Source organism: Hylobates moloch, unplaced genomic scaffold (genome assembly GCF_009828535.3).
Source record: "Hylobates moloch isolate HMO894 unplaced genomic scaffold, HMol_V3 SCAFFOLD_8, whole genome shotgun sequence".
Lineage (NCBI taxonomy): Eukaryota > Metazoa > Chordata > Mammalia > Primates > Hylobatidae > Hylobates > Hylobates moloch.
Window position 1 is genome coordinate 36,758,128 of NW_026652283.1, and position 14,404 is coordinate 36,772,531.

Genomic DNA, 14,404 nt, shown 5'->3' on the forward strand with positions numbered 1-14,404 from the left:
CACCCCAAGGATCTGAACCCAGGGTTAACAAAACACCTCTCTTGCTTTGGCTGCTTAGAAGCTCAGAGCCAAATTTGCTGGAGATTTAGATTCATTGGTTGCAATGTGGGCCTGCTAATTAAAAAGAAGGATTGTCTGAACTTTTTGAAGCTTTTTCTAAAGGAGCTTCGTTACAAGTGCATGGAAATCCCAGGCCATGGAAAATCAATCCGAGACCCCGTAGAAGTTAAGTTCTATCATATTTGACTGACACAAGCCACACTTGTGTGACAGTTGTGGCTTTCACCATGATGCTCTATCACCTACCTCTCAGTCTTTCTGTCTCTGTATTTCTGAGGCACCAAAGACAACAGTTGCCAGTGTATTTCCTAAAACACAGGAACTGAACTAACTCCTGCTATTTCTGGGCTAGGCTCAAGACACTCCCCAATTAGAACAAATGCAACCCAGAGTGTCCCTCTTGGAGCACAGGGGAGCTAATCTAACCCTAGCAGAAAGCACGCTGGTCTCAAGTCCAGACACCAGGGATGAAAGGAATCTCACTCTGTAGTATATTTCTGTATCTCTAGCCCTCTTCTGTGTATAAAGCACTGGGCATAATATCTGGCACACAGTAGATGCTCAATAAACTTTAGGTACTATTATTAGCAACAAGAGGCTCTTAAATCACGGTGACAATACCACTCAGAATGAGAAGTGCCTCTTTCCCTGGGGTTCTGCATCTCTTGAAATCCCACCCACAGGCAATACTCACAACCAATTCTATCCAAGGCAGACAAAAGAGGGCAAACAACTCCCTGGGGTCATACACCTGCCAGCTCAGCTGGCCAAGAGGAGCTTCTGGGGTTCCAACAGGAGACGAGGACACAAGGGGAACACGGACTCAGAGACTCTCAGAGAAATATTACACCCAAGTTGATCTTTACTATCTTACAATTATAAAACTGTAACATTGTACTGTGAATGCTCCTATTATCCCTGCACTGACTTGCACCCTGCTTCCCCCAACACCCACTTACAGGAGACTCAAAGTCAAAGAATCCTCTTGGGATGAGATCCTTAGCCTTTCTCCGAACCAGACTGGAATCAGTAGCCATTTCCAAGCTCATGGAATATTTAAAGTAAAAATGCTTCGTGTCTAATTGGAAATTGTCCAGACTAGAGGTGGTGGGTCCAACAGGGGGCCAGGCAACATCCTGTATGCTTTACTTGCGTTATTTAGTTTAGGTAACCTTTAGAAAACTCTCCCATTTCAAAACATTGGATAAAATATGACAAATGTTGCTTTATATGCATAGCTGAGCTCACAAGAAAGCGAGATAAGTCCCCAGGGAACAAAAGCAAAGAGGAGACTGGAAAATCAGAATATTAACTGTGTGAGCCAATGCTGCAAACAGCCCAGTGGAGGCGGGAGGTGGGGGCAGGGGCTGTTGGTCTCAGCGTTTTGGTAAAAGCTTAAGTTTTAACACCCACTTGGGCATAGGAGGAAGGCTTCGGGCCCACATGAAGCATGGAATTGGAAAGGAGAACCTGCATAAAGTTAGGAAAAGTGAAACCTTTGATGAAAATGTAGACTAAAATTAAAAAATTAGTCATCACCACAGGCTGATGGCAAGGAAGCTGGTCTGAAGTACAGGGATGGCGGGAAAGGAAAAGAGGCAAATCCCCTAAGAATCTGTACCTGCAAGCTTGTCCTCACACAGCCACGGTACTGTGTATCTGCATGAACCTTCATGGGCCACACCCCCAAAATTAAAAATTAACATAAAATAGTCCCAAACCAGGGATATTCTAACAGAAGCAACTGCAAAATATTTCCTGGGGAACTCACTCCTAACCCAAGCTGCTCATGCTTCTCACAGATAAATTTCCATTGAAGGTGAGTGTACTACGTGGGAGACAGCCTCTGACATACCTCCTAATGATCTCCATCCCCTGGAACTCACACCCTTGTGTAATCCCTTTCTCATGAGTGTGGACCGGACTTATTGGCCCACTTCTAATGAATAGAATATGGCAGATACAATGGGATAGCACTTCTGAGATTAGGTTACAAACAGACCATGGCTTCCATCTTAGACAGCTTTTCTTATTCTCTTTCTCTCAGAGCCTTTGCTCTGGGGGAGGCAAGCTGCTATGCTGTGAGTAGCCCTGTAGTGAGTCCCACATAGAAGAAATTGATGTCCCTGGTTAGTAACTAGCAAGGATCTGTAGCCTGCCAAGAGCCATGTGAGTGAGCATGGAAGCAGATCTTCACCCAGTCAAGCCTTGAGATACTGCAGCCTTGGCCAACACCTTGATTGCAACTTTGTGAGACACTTGACCCAGTCGCACCCAGCCAGGCTGCACTCAGATTCCTGACCCACAGAAACTGTGAGATAATAAATATTTGTTGTTTAAAGACACTACATTTGGGGATAGCTTACATAGCAATAGAAAATACAAATTGTGACATAAACAAAAACTAAACTTTTATTGAGTTAAGCCATTGAGAATTCAAGATTTCTCTGTTATAGCAGCTAGTACTACCGTAGCTAAAACAAAATAACTTTTAAGTGATGTTTAAAAGTCCTAAGCTTAAAAGATGAAACTGAAAACAGAAGAAAATACGACTCTAAAGCAGGACAAAACTGTCAAAAACCACCATTTTATCGTTCTGCAAACCAATCAAAGACATACAACAAAGAAACATGTATTCATAAAAATTACTGAACTTTGGGTAAGAATAGCACGACTCTATCGTATTCTTGCCTGAGGCTGCCCTCGTTCACCAGGCCCCCGACACTATCAGTTGCAATACTTCAACAAACGTGGTGCCGCCTGTGAAAAATCAGCTGCTTCACTGCCTCTGCCAGAGGGCTCCACTTAATTTGGGGCATTGTCAGTTATAATATCAAGAACAGGGAAGGCCAGAAGCACTGTTAGGCTGGGTTTCAGCAATGTTTGGGCCAAACAATGGACTGGCAAACTAGCCAGGAATTTATCAGAAAATTCCAGGGAGTGAGACAGACCAAGGGAGTTTGATAAGCTCTCCACATATCTTGGGTTAACATGAAGCTGGGTGAATGCACAGCAGAGACCAGAGAAGCCTGAGCCACCCACACATCCAGTGGAGCCTATATACGTGTGCAGGGGAAATAAAAGAGTCTGATGAAGAGTAAAAGCCAGGGTAGGTTTGAAAACAACCTGAACTTTGCCCTCCCCAGCTCACACGTAGAACTATAGGCAGAGAAAAAGTCTAACTAGCTTGAGGTTCTTGAGCACAACCTCCGAAAAATCTCTGGCTGAACACTAAGCTATGCAGATATGGGGGAAATCCCTAAGAAAAAAGGCTTAAAAATAAAAATAAGAAGGAAATAAAACTGAATGGAAACATTAGAGGCCGCATGTTGTCAGGAAGACAGATTTCACAGATTACATTCAGGGATTAACAAACAAATAAAGCAATAACAATCTTCAAGAGGAAAACATAAGAATCTAGAATTACTACAATATATTACCTAAAATGTTCAATATTTAACAAAAAATTATGAGACATGCGGCCGGGCGCGGTGGCTCACACTTGTAATCCCAGCACTTTGGGAGGCCAAGGCGGGCGGATCACGAGGTCAGGAGATCGAGACCACGGTGAAACCCTGGCTCTACTTAAAAATACAAAAAAAATTAGCCGGGCGTGGTGGCGGGCGCCTGTAGTCCCAGCTACGGAGAGGCTGAGGCAGGAGAATGGCGTGAACCCAGGAGGCGGAGCTTGCAGTGAGCCAAGATTGCGCCACTGCACTCCAGCCTGGGTGACAGAGCGAGACTCCGTCTCAAAAAAAAAAAAAAAAAAAAAAAAAAAAAATTATGAGACATGCAAATAAACAAGAAGGCATGCATATCCCCAAAGGATTTATCAGACAAAGACTACAAAGCAGCTATTATAAATATGTCAAAGAATTAAAGGAAACCATGCTTAAAGATTTAAAGGAAAGCATGACAACAATGACTTCATGAATACAAATCACAACAAAGAGAGAGAGATTTAAAAAAGGAACAAATGGAAATTCTGGAGCTGAAGAGTATAGTAACTGAAATTAAAAATTCAGTAGAGGGGCTCAACATAATAAATGATCAGTAAACATGAAGATGGATCTGTATAAATTATCCAGTATGAATAATGGAGAGAAAAAATATTAAACAGAAATGAACACAGCCTCAGAGGCCTATGGGACAACATCAAGCATACCACCATACATGTGATGGGAGTTCCAGAAGGAGGAGGAGAAAAAAGAGGAAAAGGAAGAGACAGGGCAGAAAAAAATATTTGGAGAGACAATAGCCAAAAACTTTCCTTTTGTTTTTATTCTTGTTTTTTGTTTTTTGTTTTTGTTTTCTTTAGAGATGAGGTCTCACTATGTTGCCCAGGCTTCAGTGCAGTGGGTATTCACAGGCACAATCATAACATAGTGCACTACAGGTCAAACTTGTGGGCTGAAGCAATCCTCCTGCCTCCACTTCCCAAGTGGCTAGGGGTACAGGTGCCCACTACTGTGCCTAGCTACCAAATTTAATTAAAAAGCAAAAAACATTAGAGATCAAAGAAGCTCAATGGACCTAAAGTAGGTTAAACACTAAGAGATCTATATTCACACAAATTACAGTCAAAATGTTGAAAGCTGAAAACAGAGAAAATCTTAATAGCAGCATAAGAAAAACAATTCATCACATAGAGGGAAACAACTCACTTTTCATCAAAAATAATGAACACCAGAAGGCAGTGGAATGGTGTATTCAAAGTGCTGAAAGAAAAATAACTGTGAGCCAGGAATTCTATATCCAGCAAAACTATTCCTCCAAGATAAAGTAAAAATAAAAACATTTCCAGATAAATGTAGACTGAACAATTTATTGCCAGGAGACTTATATTATGAGAAGCACTAATGGAAGTCCTTCAGGCTAAAAAGAAAATAAAGTAACACCCAATAGTAACTCAAATACAGAAGAAGAAATAAAGAGCACCAGAAATGGTAAATATGTGAGTAAATACAAGAGCCTCTATAAATATATTTTCCTCGCTTCCTCTCTTAACCTCTTTAAAAGACGTAAGATTACACAAAGCACTTATTATAATACCAATGTTGGTTTATAACAAGTGCTAGGTTTAAAACATATATAGGTAATATATGACAGTAATAGCACAAAGGGGGAAAATGAGTTATAATAGAGCAATGCTTCTATATTTTACCATGATTATATTTTGATAAGCTACGATATACGTTGTAATTCCTAGTGCAATCACTAGGAAAGTAACTCAAATTGTATAGTAAAAAAATTAACAAATAAATGTAAATGATACACTAAAATATTTATTGATTTAATATAAAAGAAGACAGTAAAGAAGGAACAGAAGATCAAAAAATAGTATAAGACAATCCAACCACATCAATCACCACATTAAGATGTGAAGGCCTGGCATGGTGGCTCATGCCTGTAATCTCAGAACTTTGGGAGGCCAAGGTGGGTGGATCACTTGAGCTCAGAAGTTCTGAGACCAACCTGGGCAACATGGTGAAGCCCCATCTCTGCAAGAAATACAAAAATTAGCCAGGCATGGTGGTATGTGTCTCTAGTCCCAGATACTTGGGGAACTGGGGTGGGAGGATAGATTGAGCCTGGGAGGTCAAGGCTGCAGTGAGCCATGTTCACACCACTACATTGTAGCTTAATGACAGAACAAGACCCTACCTCAAAAACAAATTAAATAAATAAAATAAAACATGAGTGGACAAAACACTCATTCAAAAGGCATAGTGATAAGATAAAGCAAAAAAAAAAAAAAAAAACCCATTAGATGCTGTCTACAAGAGACATACCTTAAATCTGAAACACAAACAGTTGAAAGTAAAAGGATGGGGAAAAGATATACTATGCAAACTATAACATGAGAGAATTTTCCAGAATTGATGAAAAACAGGAATCCACAGATCTATGGAGCACACACATGAACATATCATAGCAAAACTGCAGAACAATGAAATCAAAGCAAGATCTCAACAGCAACCTGAGAGAAATTAAAACTACTTACAAAGACAATCAGGATGATAGCAGACTCCTTAATGGCAACAACAGACAGATGACAAAAGAATATCTTCAAAACACTGAGAGAAAATAAACGTTAAGCTAGAATTCCCACAATAAGCTAAACTGTATCAAACAGCATGGGTAAAACATATTTTTGTTAAAGTCCAAGTTTGCTACTAACAGATATTCGCTGAAAAAATTACTGAAGAATATACTTTAGGAGGAAACAATGAGATGTAAGGAGGTAAAGTGAGGAGTAAAAAAGGTAGAGATGTGAGTATATATCATCAAGAGCTAATAATATAAAAAGTAACAATAATAATAGAGACTAATTTGACAGGTTAAAAGGTAGAACTAAAATACTGGGCCGTAAGTCCACATAAGAAGGGAAGAAGTCAAGGAAATTAAAGTGTCCTAAGATCACTTAAGTATTTGAGGTGATGGGTATTTCAATTCACTTGATTTCATTATCCACATTGTATTCATAAATCATAACATTACTTTGTACCCCATAAATATATACATCCACAATTTGTCAATTTATAATAAAAATTAAAAGTAAAATAGGCCGGGAGCGTTGGCTTATGCCTGTAATCCCAGCACTTTGGGAGGCCAAGGCGGGTGGATGAAGAGGTCAGGAGATCGAGACCATCCTGGCTAACACGGTGAAACCCTTTCTCTACTAAAAATACGAAAAAATTAGCCAGGCGTGGTGGCGGGCACCTGTAGACCCAGCTACTCTGAAGACTGAGGCAGGAGAATGGCGTGAACCCAGGAGGCGGAGCTTGCAGTGAGCCGAGATCATGCCACTGCACTCCAACCTGGGCGACAGAGCGAGACCGTCTCAAAGAAAAAAAAAAAATTAAAATAATAATAATAATAATAAGTAAAATAAATGCTGAAAGAAATCAAAGAAGAACTGAATAAATGGAAATACATCCAATATTCAAGAATAATAATACTTAATATTGTTAGGAATACAATACTCCATAAATTAATCTACACATTCAAGGCAATCCCTTCAAATTCCCAACTATATTTTTTATAGAAATCAACAAGCCTACCCAAAATCCATGTGTATATGCAAAGGAAACACAAAACACAAAGCAATCTTTAAAAGGAGTAACGAAATTGTATAATTTCAGCTTACCAAAATCAATCCTTACTACACAGTTACAGCAATCAAAGCATGTGGTAATAGCATAAAGATAGGTTCATGCAGACCAATGGAATAAATTTTAAGGTTCATTAATAAACACATGCATTTATGGTAAATTGATTTCGAAAAAGGGGCCAAGAAATTTCAATGAGGAAAGAAAAGCCTTTTCAACAAATGATGCTAGGAAAATTGGATATCCGCATTCAAAAACATAAAGCTGGACCCCTAACTTGAATCACACACATACACACACACACACACACACACACACACACACACACTACTCACAGTGGGTCATACATCTAAATATAAATGTTAAACTACAAAATTCTTAGGAGAAACATTAAATTTTTGTGATCTTGCATTAGACAAAGATTTCTTAAATTTTATGCCAAAGCACAATCAAGAAGAGAAAAATTGATGAATTATGCATCATCAAATTTAAAATGTTTTGTTCTCCAAACAACATAAAAAATATAAAAATACAAATTACCGAATGGTAGAAACCACTCAGCTGACACCTTGATCAGATTTCTAGCCTCCAGAATTGTGAGAAAATAAATTTTTGTTGCCAAAAAAAAGAAGAACAAGAAGGGAAGAGGTCATCAAAATCAGAATGTCGGCCAGGTGTGGTGGCTCATGTCTGTAATCCCAGCACTTTGGAAGGCCAAGGCGAGTGGATCACCTGAGGTGAGGAGTTCGGAACCAGCCTGGCCAACATAGTGAAACCCCGTCTCTACTACAAATACAAAACAGTTAGCCAGGTGTGGTGGCGCACACCTGTAATCCCAGTTATTCGGGAGGCTGAGGCAGGAGAATCACTTGAACCCTGGAGGCGGAGGTTGCAGTGAGCAGAGATCTAGCCACTGCACTCTGGCCTGGTCAACAGAGCCAGACTCCGTCACACACAAAAAATTAATAAATAAAAATAAAACTGTCTTAGGGCCTCTGTATTGTTCAGGAGGAGTACAGAAAAAACTGTCAGCTTCAGACATTAAGTCAAATATGCATATGAAAATTATAAGGGTAACAACAAAGAATAAAATAGAATATATAACTACTAAACCAGTGTGGGATTTGGTGGGGAGAAGAATAAAGAAAACTCAAACCAAAAGGAGGCAGCAAAGGAGCAGGAAAGCATCAGCCCAAAGGCAAGATAAATAGAAGGCACAAAATAAGATGACAGAAATAAACCCAAGGGTTAGGGCTAGGGTCATCACACTACCCTAGGTTTAGGCCAAGGGGTAATCACAGATTATCAGTAATCACAATAAATATAAATGTACTAAACTCTCAAGCAATTATCAGGATGGATATAGGTAAAATGTAGCTATAACTATTTTCAAAAAATATACCTGAGACATAGACAAAAAGCTTTAAAGTAAAAGATGGAAAAAGGTGTTCTAGGCAAATACTAAACAAACAAAAAAATAGACTTAAGGGGAAAAAAGTATTATGAGACATAATAGGGTGACATCTCTAGTGCTTTAAACTTACTTCATCTTCTATAAAGCAAGAATAAGAAGCCATACCTCCAGGCTAAATATGTCAAGTATATGTGATGTTAGATAGTGCAAAGTGCTAAGAAGAAGGAGAAAGAGCAGGAGGAAGAAGGCGGAGAAGACCTCGACAATGACAGTACAGGGAAGGGGAATAGGAAATGCTGGAAGGGGAGCGTTAAATTAAAATTTTAGGGCATTTGGGAAAAGACCTGAAAGAAGTTAGGAAGTGATCCCCGAGAGTGGCTGGGAAGGTGACATCCAGGCAAAGGTAGTGGCAAATGCAAGGGCCCTAGGGAGTCTAGTGTGGCTGGAGTGGGAGGGAGGGGAACAGCGTTAGGAGAGGAACTCAGAGGCAGCTCCACTCCAGCGAGGTCACCAGGTCATGCAGGCCTTGAAAGCCATGGTTGGTTCTTGATGTTTACTCTGAGCAAGGTGAGAGTTTTGAACAGAAGAGCTGGTGTGATTATAGTTTTTAAAGATCACGTGGGCTGTAATGAGAGAGGATGAAGTGGAGCAAGAGCAAATACAGGAGACCAACTAGAAGGCAGTGCCATCGTCCAGACAAAAGGACATGGTGCCTGGAAGAACCGGTGGCAGTGGAGGTGGTGAGGAGTGGTTGGATCCTGGATATATTTTAAAGGTGGGACCAGCAGGATCAGCTGAAGGATTAGAGGTGAGTTGTGAGAGAGAGAAAGTGGTCAAGACCGACTTCAGGCTTTTAAACCAGAGCTTCTAGAAGGATAAAGTTGCCATTATCTGAAATGGAGAATTCAGAGGATAGAGCAGCAACTGCGGCAGCGAGGGGCGGGAGGGGATTGTGGAGGGTGTGTGTATCAGCAGTTTAGTTTTGGACATCTTAAGTTTGAGATGGCTACTAAACATCCAAATGAGATTTCAATACACAGTTAGACATATATGCCTGGCATTTACAGGAGTGTTTGGGCTGGAGATATACATTTGGTAGTCATCAGGCTCTCAGCCATGAGCCCGGACAAGACCACCTAAGGAGTAGGTATAGAGAGAAGTCCAGGGACTGAGCCCTAGAAAACTCCAGTGTTTAGATCCTGGGGAGTTACAGAGGCACCCAAGACACAGACTGAGGATAAGCAGCCAGGAAGGGAATCTAGGAGAATGTAGAGGGTGTGGTGTCCTCCAAGCCAACCAAGTAAAGTCTTTCAGGAAGGAGGGAGTCTTCAACTGTGTTACATGTGGCTGATGGGTGAGGTAAAATGAGGGCTAAGCATTAACTCGTGGGTTTAACAACATAGGCTGGTCTGATGTAAAAAGAGAGCTGTGCCAATCAGATTCCCTGGTTCAGGCAATGGAACAAAGGAATACTGAGGGACTGCAGCAGTGAACAATGACAGCCAATGTGGACAGTCTTTTGCATTGCATTTTTTCCCCAGCATACAGTAAAAATAGCTAACCTTTACTGAGTGCTGGCTATGTGCCAAGAACACTATTATGATGCCTATTTTTAAAAAGGGAAAGTGGGGCTCAAAAAAAGTCAAGTAACTTGCCCCAGGTCACTCAGCTGGTAAGTAGCCAAGCTGGAATTCAACCCCATCTCATGTGTTTAATCACTAAACGCTGCTGCTTCTGTCTAATTAAGGGGAAAGTCTACACTTAGATATGGAACTCACATTTATAAAATGCCATTTTCGGGCCAAGTACCTTGCGTTTGCATACATTTTCTCACTGAACTCTCAGAAAACCCCTGCAAAATAACTGTCCCTACTATTGCCATTTTAAAGATGAGAAACAGAGGTGTTGAAAAGTAAGGTTTCTTACTGGTGGTTCCTCAGGACAGAGGGGTAAGGTGGCAGAATTCAGGCCCAGGTCATGTCTGAGACTGCAGCTTGGCCTGTGCCCTGTCTGTACAGATCAATCCTACCTTTTACATGGGGGCAAGGAGGGAGCAATCGGGCCTGTGAAGAGCCCCAGGGCACTGGTGTTGCCCTTACAAGCTCATCACTTTGAGGACGCTTGGTGGGTTTTAAGGCTGTGATTCTGAGACTCCCAGCCTGAGTCAGCTCCAGGAGTCCTCAGGCAGGTTTCCCAGTTTCTCCAGAGACAGGCCTGAGCTCTCTCCACAGGCAGACCCTCTGATTTTAAGACCTAAGCTGAGCATGGGACTGAATCCCCTTTTCACTCTTTCCTCCAGGCATGCTGGGCCTCTCCCTACCTGTCCAGTGGTGAGGGAACGGCTGTAGCCAGGGATGGAGCTCCGGGGGTGGATCCGGGGTGGGACACAGCAGCTGGAAAAGGACGAAATTCCGGAGTCAGAACAGTGGACTGCTAGGAGGCGGGGGAGGGGAGATAATAGCACTGGGGTCTCTGAGCAAGTCTTATTCCTCAGAACCCCCGAAGAGAGATCCCTTAGGAGACCCTGGGTAAAGAGACTCCCAAAGAGGCACCAGAGAAGGACTCCCACCAAGACCCTCCCTTTACATGGAGCGGAGTGAGACACCCCAGTTGAAACCCAAGCAGGACTACCTGACTGGCACCCACTCTACACACATCTCCCGCAGGAGTCCAGCATCAGCCTCCCGACCCCACACCCCCCGGCCTCCCTGTCCTTACTTGATCCTGGCCTGGTCCACGCTGGAGGAGCGACGGGTGGTGAAGCGTCGGGCGACTGCTTTGGGAGATGTCTTGGGGCTGCCGTCTGAGTCTCCGCTCTCCTCATCCCCCATGGCTTTGATGTAGCTGCCGCTCCGCATCCTGCGGCACGGGATCTCCCCGTCCTTGCCACCAGCGGGGTAACCCCCCCAGTCATCTTGCGGCACCTGCAGGAACAGGGGTCTCTGTCTCTCAGACATGACCCTAGTAAATCTCGAGGCCAGGACTCTTTGCCCACTGCCAGTGAGAGGTGCTCTGCCCTGGCTTGAACAGGCACACTCAGGTACGTGCAGAGGCAGAAGGGGAGGTGGGGTCTCAGACTGTCCCCCTCCCTTACAAGAGGCACCTCGTCATCCTCCACAGACCTTCTGCACTTAATTAAGGGCCACCTAGAGAGTCTGAGGGAGTGACATGGCAGGCGTCAAGCGGTTGATGATCAGAGACCAAAGTGACCTGTGTCAATCCCATGCCTGGCAGTCAGGCATCACCTGACCTCAGTCACCCTTCCACCCCTCCTTCTCCTTCATCCTTTCAACTTGCTTACATTCCAAATCCTTTCTCCTTCCCTGCTGTGGGGAGCCACAGAGGGCTTCGTGCAGGGGAGTGACATCAGATTTGTGTTGCAGAAAGAGCTCTCCCACAGTCCAAACAGAGGCTGGATTGTGGAGGGCCAGGAGCAGGGCAGAGGCTCAAGTGGCAAGAGGATGACCAATTAGGAGGCTGATGCTGTTATCCAGGCAAGGGATGATGAGGCCTAAATTAAGACAATGACAATGAGGGGGAGGAGGAGATGGAAATGAGAGGTGTTAAGGAGCATCAGTGAGCCTGATTAGACGTGGGGGATGAGGGGGCGGGAGGAGTCGAGGATGACTGCCAGGCTGCTGGCTGAGGACCTGGGGGAGGGTGCTGCCGCTCACTGAGCCACAGAACCCCAGAGAAACAAGTCTGGGGAAAGGTGGTAGGGTCGGGCTTGAGCACCTTGAGCTTGGCATAGAACTGTTGAGCAGGTGGTTGGATGTTAGGTTCTGGGATTCGGTGGGGAGATCGGGGCTGGAGGCGGACATGTGGGAGTCATGGGCGGCAGCTGAATCCACAGCAGTGAATGAGACAGCCCAGGGGAGAGAAGAAGAGAGATGAGCAGAGATCCACTGACATTTAAAAAGGGACTGTGAAGAAAGGGAGAGGAGCCTGTGAAGTCACCTGAGAAGGAGTGGGCAGAGGGGTAGGAGGGAAGTCAGGAAAATGCCATGTCATAGAAACAGGAGACATTTCAAGAATAAAAGGAGTCGATTATGTCAAATGCCACAGTGCGTTCAGAGGTTAGTAACTCAGGCTCGGGAGTTAGAAGATCCATGTGCAATTCTGGCCCCATCACTTGCTGGATAGGTGAACTTAAGCAAAACGGATTAACCTCTAAGTGTCAGTTTCCTTGTCTGCGAGTTGGTCATGATACTTATGCCTACATCAGAGGGTTGGTGGCAAAGAGAAATGAGCCAATATAGAGTTTCCAGGACATAGAAAGTGCTCAATAAATGGTAATTATTATAGGCACCGAAAAGTAGCTTTTGAAGATAGCTCTCAAGAGATCATCTATGGCCACTGCCAGGGCATGTCAATGACAGGGAGTGTGGAAATCAGACCACAGTGAGGGGAGAATTGAAGGGAAGTGAAGAGTAGGTGTCTATGCTCTAAGAACTCAATTATGAAGGACATGAAAGGTGGGATGGGGCTGCAGAAATATTTTTTAGGATGCAAGCGACTTTGCACATGTTTTCAGAATGATGGAAAGAGCCAGTAAAAATAGTCTTTAAACCTCAGAAGAGAGAATACTTCAGGGATGGAGGGGGTCATGAGGAGATGGGCTCAAGCCCTGGAGGAAGGATCAGCCTGGGATGGGTGGTCCTAAGTTTTCCTATGAGCCAAGGAAGGGGACGAGGGTGGCTGGGAATCTGGATGCGTCTAGAGAGATGCTGTCAGGAAGCTGAGGGAGTCCGTGATGTCAGCCTACACTTTGGAAAATGAGGTGTAAGTGAAGACATGGGGGAGAGGACTGGGGGAGGTGGGGAGGATTTAAAACACTTGTTGTAAAGAACAGGTTAAATGGGGTAGGGATGGGAGCTCCAAAAGGGGTAACGCCTCAGGGAGAGCATAGGGTTCGGGGGAAAGGTGGAGACTCTGGGGATGAGATGGGGTCCCTTGAAGGAACTCAAGGGGAGGAGCAGGGCTCTTCAAGGGGCTGGGGCTCAACTGGATGATGGGAAAAAAGAGATGAGGCTCCATAAAGAAACAGGGGCTCAGAGTGGACAGAGGGATTCTGGAAAAGGCTTAAGAGAAAGCTGGTATCCAGTGGGAGAAACAGGGCTTCAACAATCAGATTGGGAGTTCAACAAAGACACCTGGCCGCATGGGGCCAGCCTCCCCTGCTTTTGTACCAGGGGAGCGCGAGGCTGTCTGGAGGGTCCCTATAGCCCTTTGGTTCTTCCCCACATGGGCTCAGACTTCCCAGTCCTCAGAGGCCCTGGAACTCCAGACCAGAGGGATCATTCCCCTTCCCCATTCTCTACAGAGAGCAGCAGGCAGGTGGAGAGAGGCAGGCCAGCAGATGGGAAGGCCACACTGCAGGGCTCCCACTCTAGCCACTGCAGAGTTCCTCGCTTCTGCAGGACACTGTGAGGTGCATGTTAAAAAGGAAGCCCCCGGGGAGGTCAGGGCAGCCCTGGAGAAGCAGCAGGGAGCAGCGAAATGGCAGCAAGTCTTCAGGGATGGCAAGGAATCGGCTATGGGGGAGAAAGGACGGGTGCTGCCTCCCTGGACCCTTCAGTTCCCAGCTTAGAGCACCTCCCTACCTGGGGGGGGCAAACCAGGCCAATCCAGAAGTCCCTTCTTGCTTGCACTGTGGCCCTATGTGCTCCCTTGGGCCTTCATGAGTTCTCCAGGAGAGCCCTAACTTGTGCACAACTTACCCAGCAAGGCCAATGTCCCACAAAGACACACGCAGCCTCTATTCTCCACACCTTTGAACATGCTGTATAGTCTCTTCCCAATACACCTTTAGCCGGCA

At 44.3% G+C, this 14,404-nt stretch overlaps 1 protein-coding gene across 5 annotated transcripts in view; it reads right to left on the reverse strand.

Annotated features, from left to right (window-relative positions):
• DLGAP3 (DLG associated protein 3) overlaps positions 1–14,404 on the reverse strand; it is a 65,187-nt gene that overhangs the window by 24,296 nt on the left and 26,487 nt on the right. For all 5 annotated transcript variants that reach the window (XM_032160186.2, XM_032160189.2, XM_032160187.2 and 2 more), the window contains 2 exons: positions 11,305–11,510; positions 10,907–10,979 (listed from right to left, as the gene is read on the reverse strand). In XM_032160186.2, coding sequence (XP_032016077.1) covers positions 10,907–10,979; positions 11,305–11,510 — 279 coding nt within the window. The remainder of the gene's footprint in view (positions 1–10,906; positions 10,980–11,304; positions 11,511–14,404) is intronic.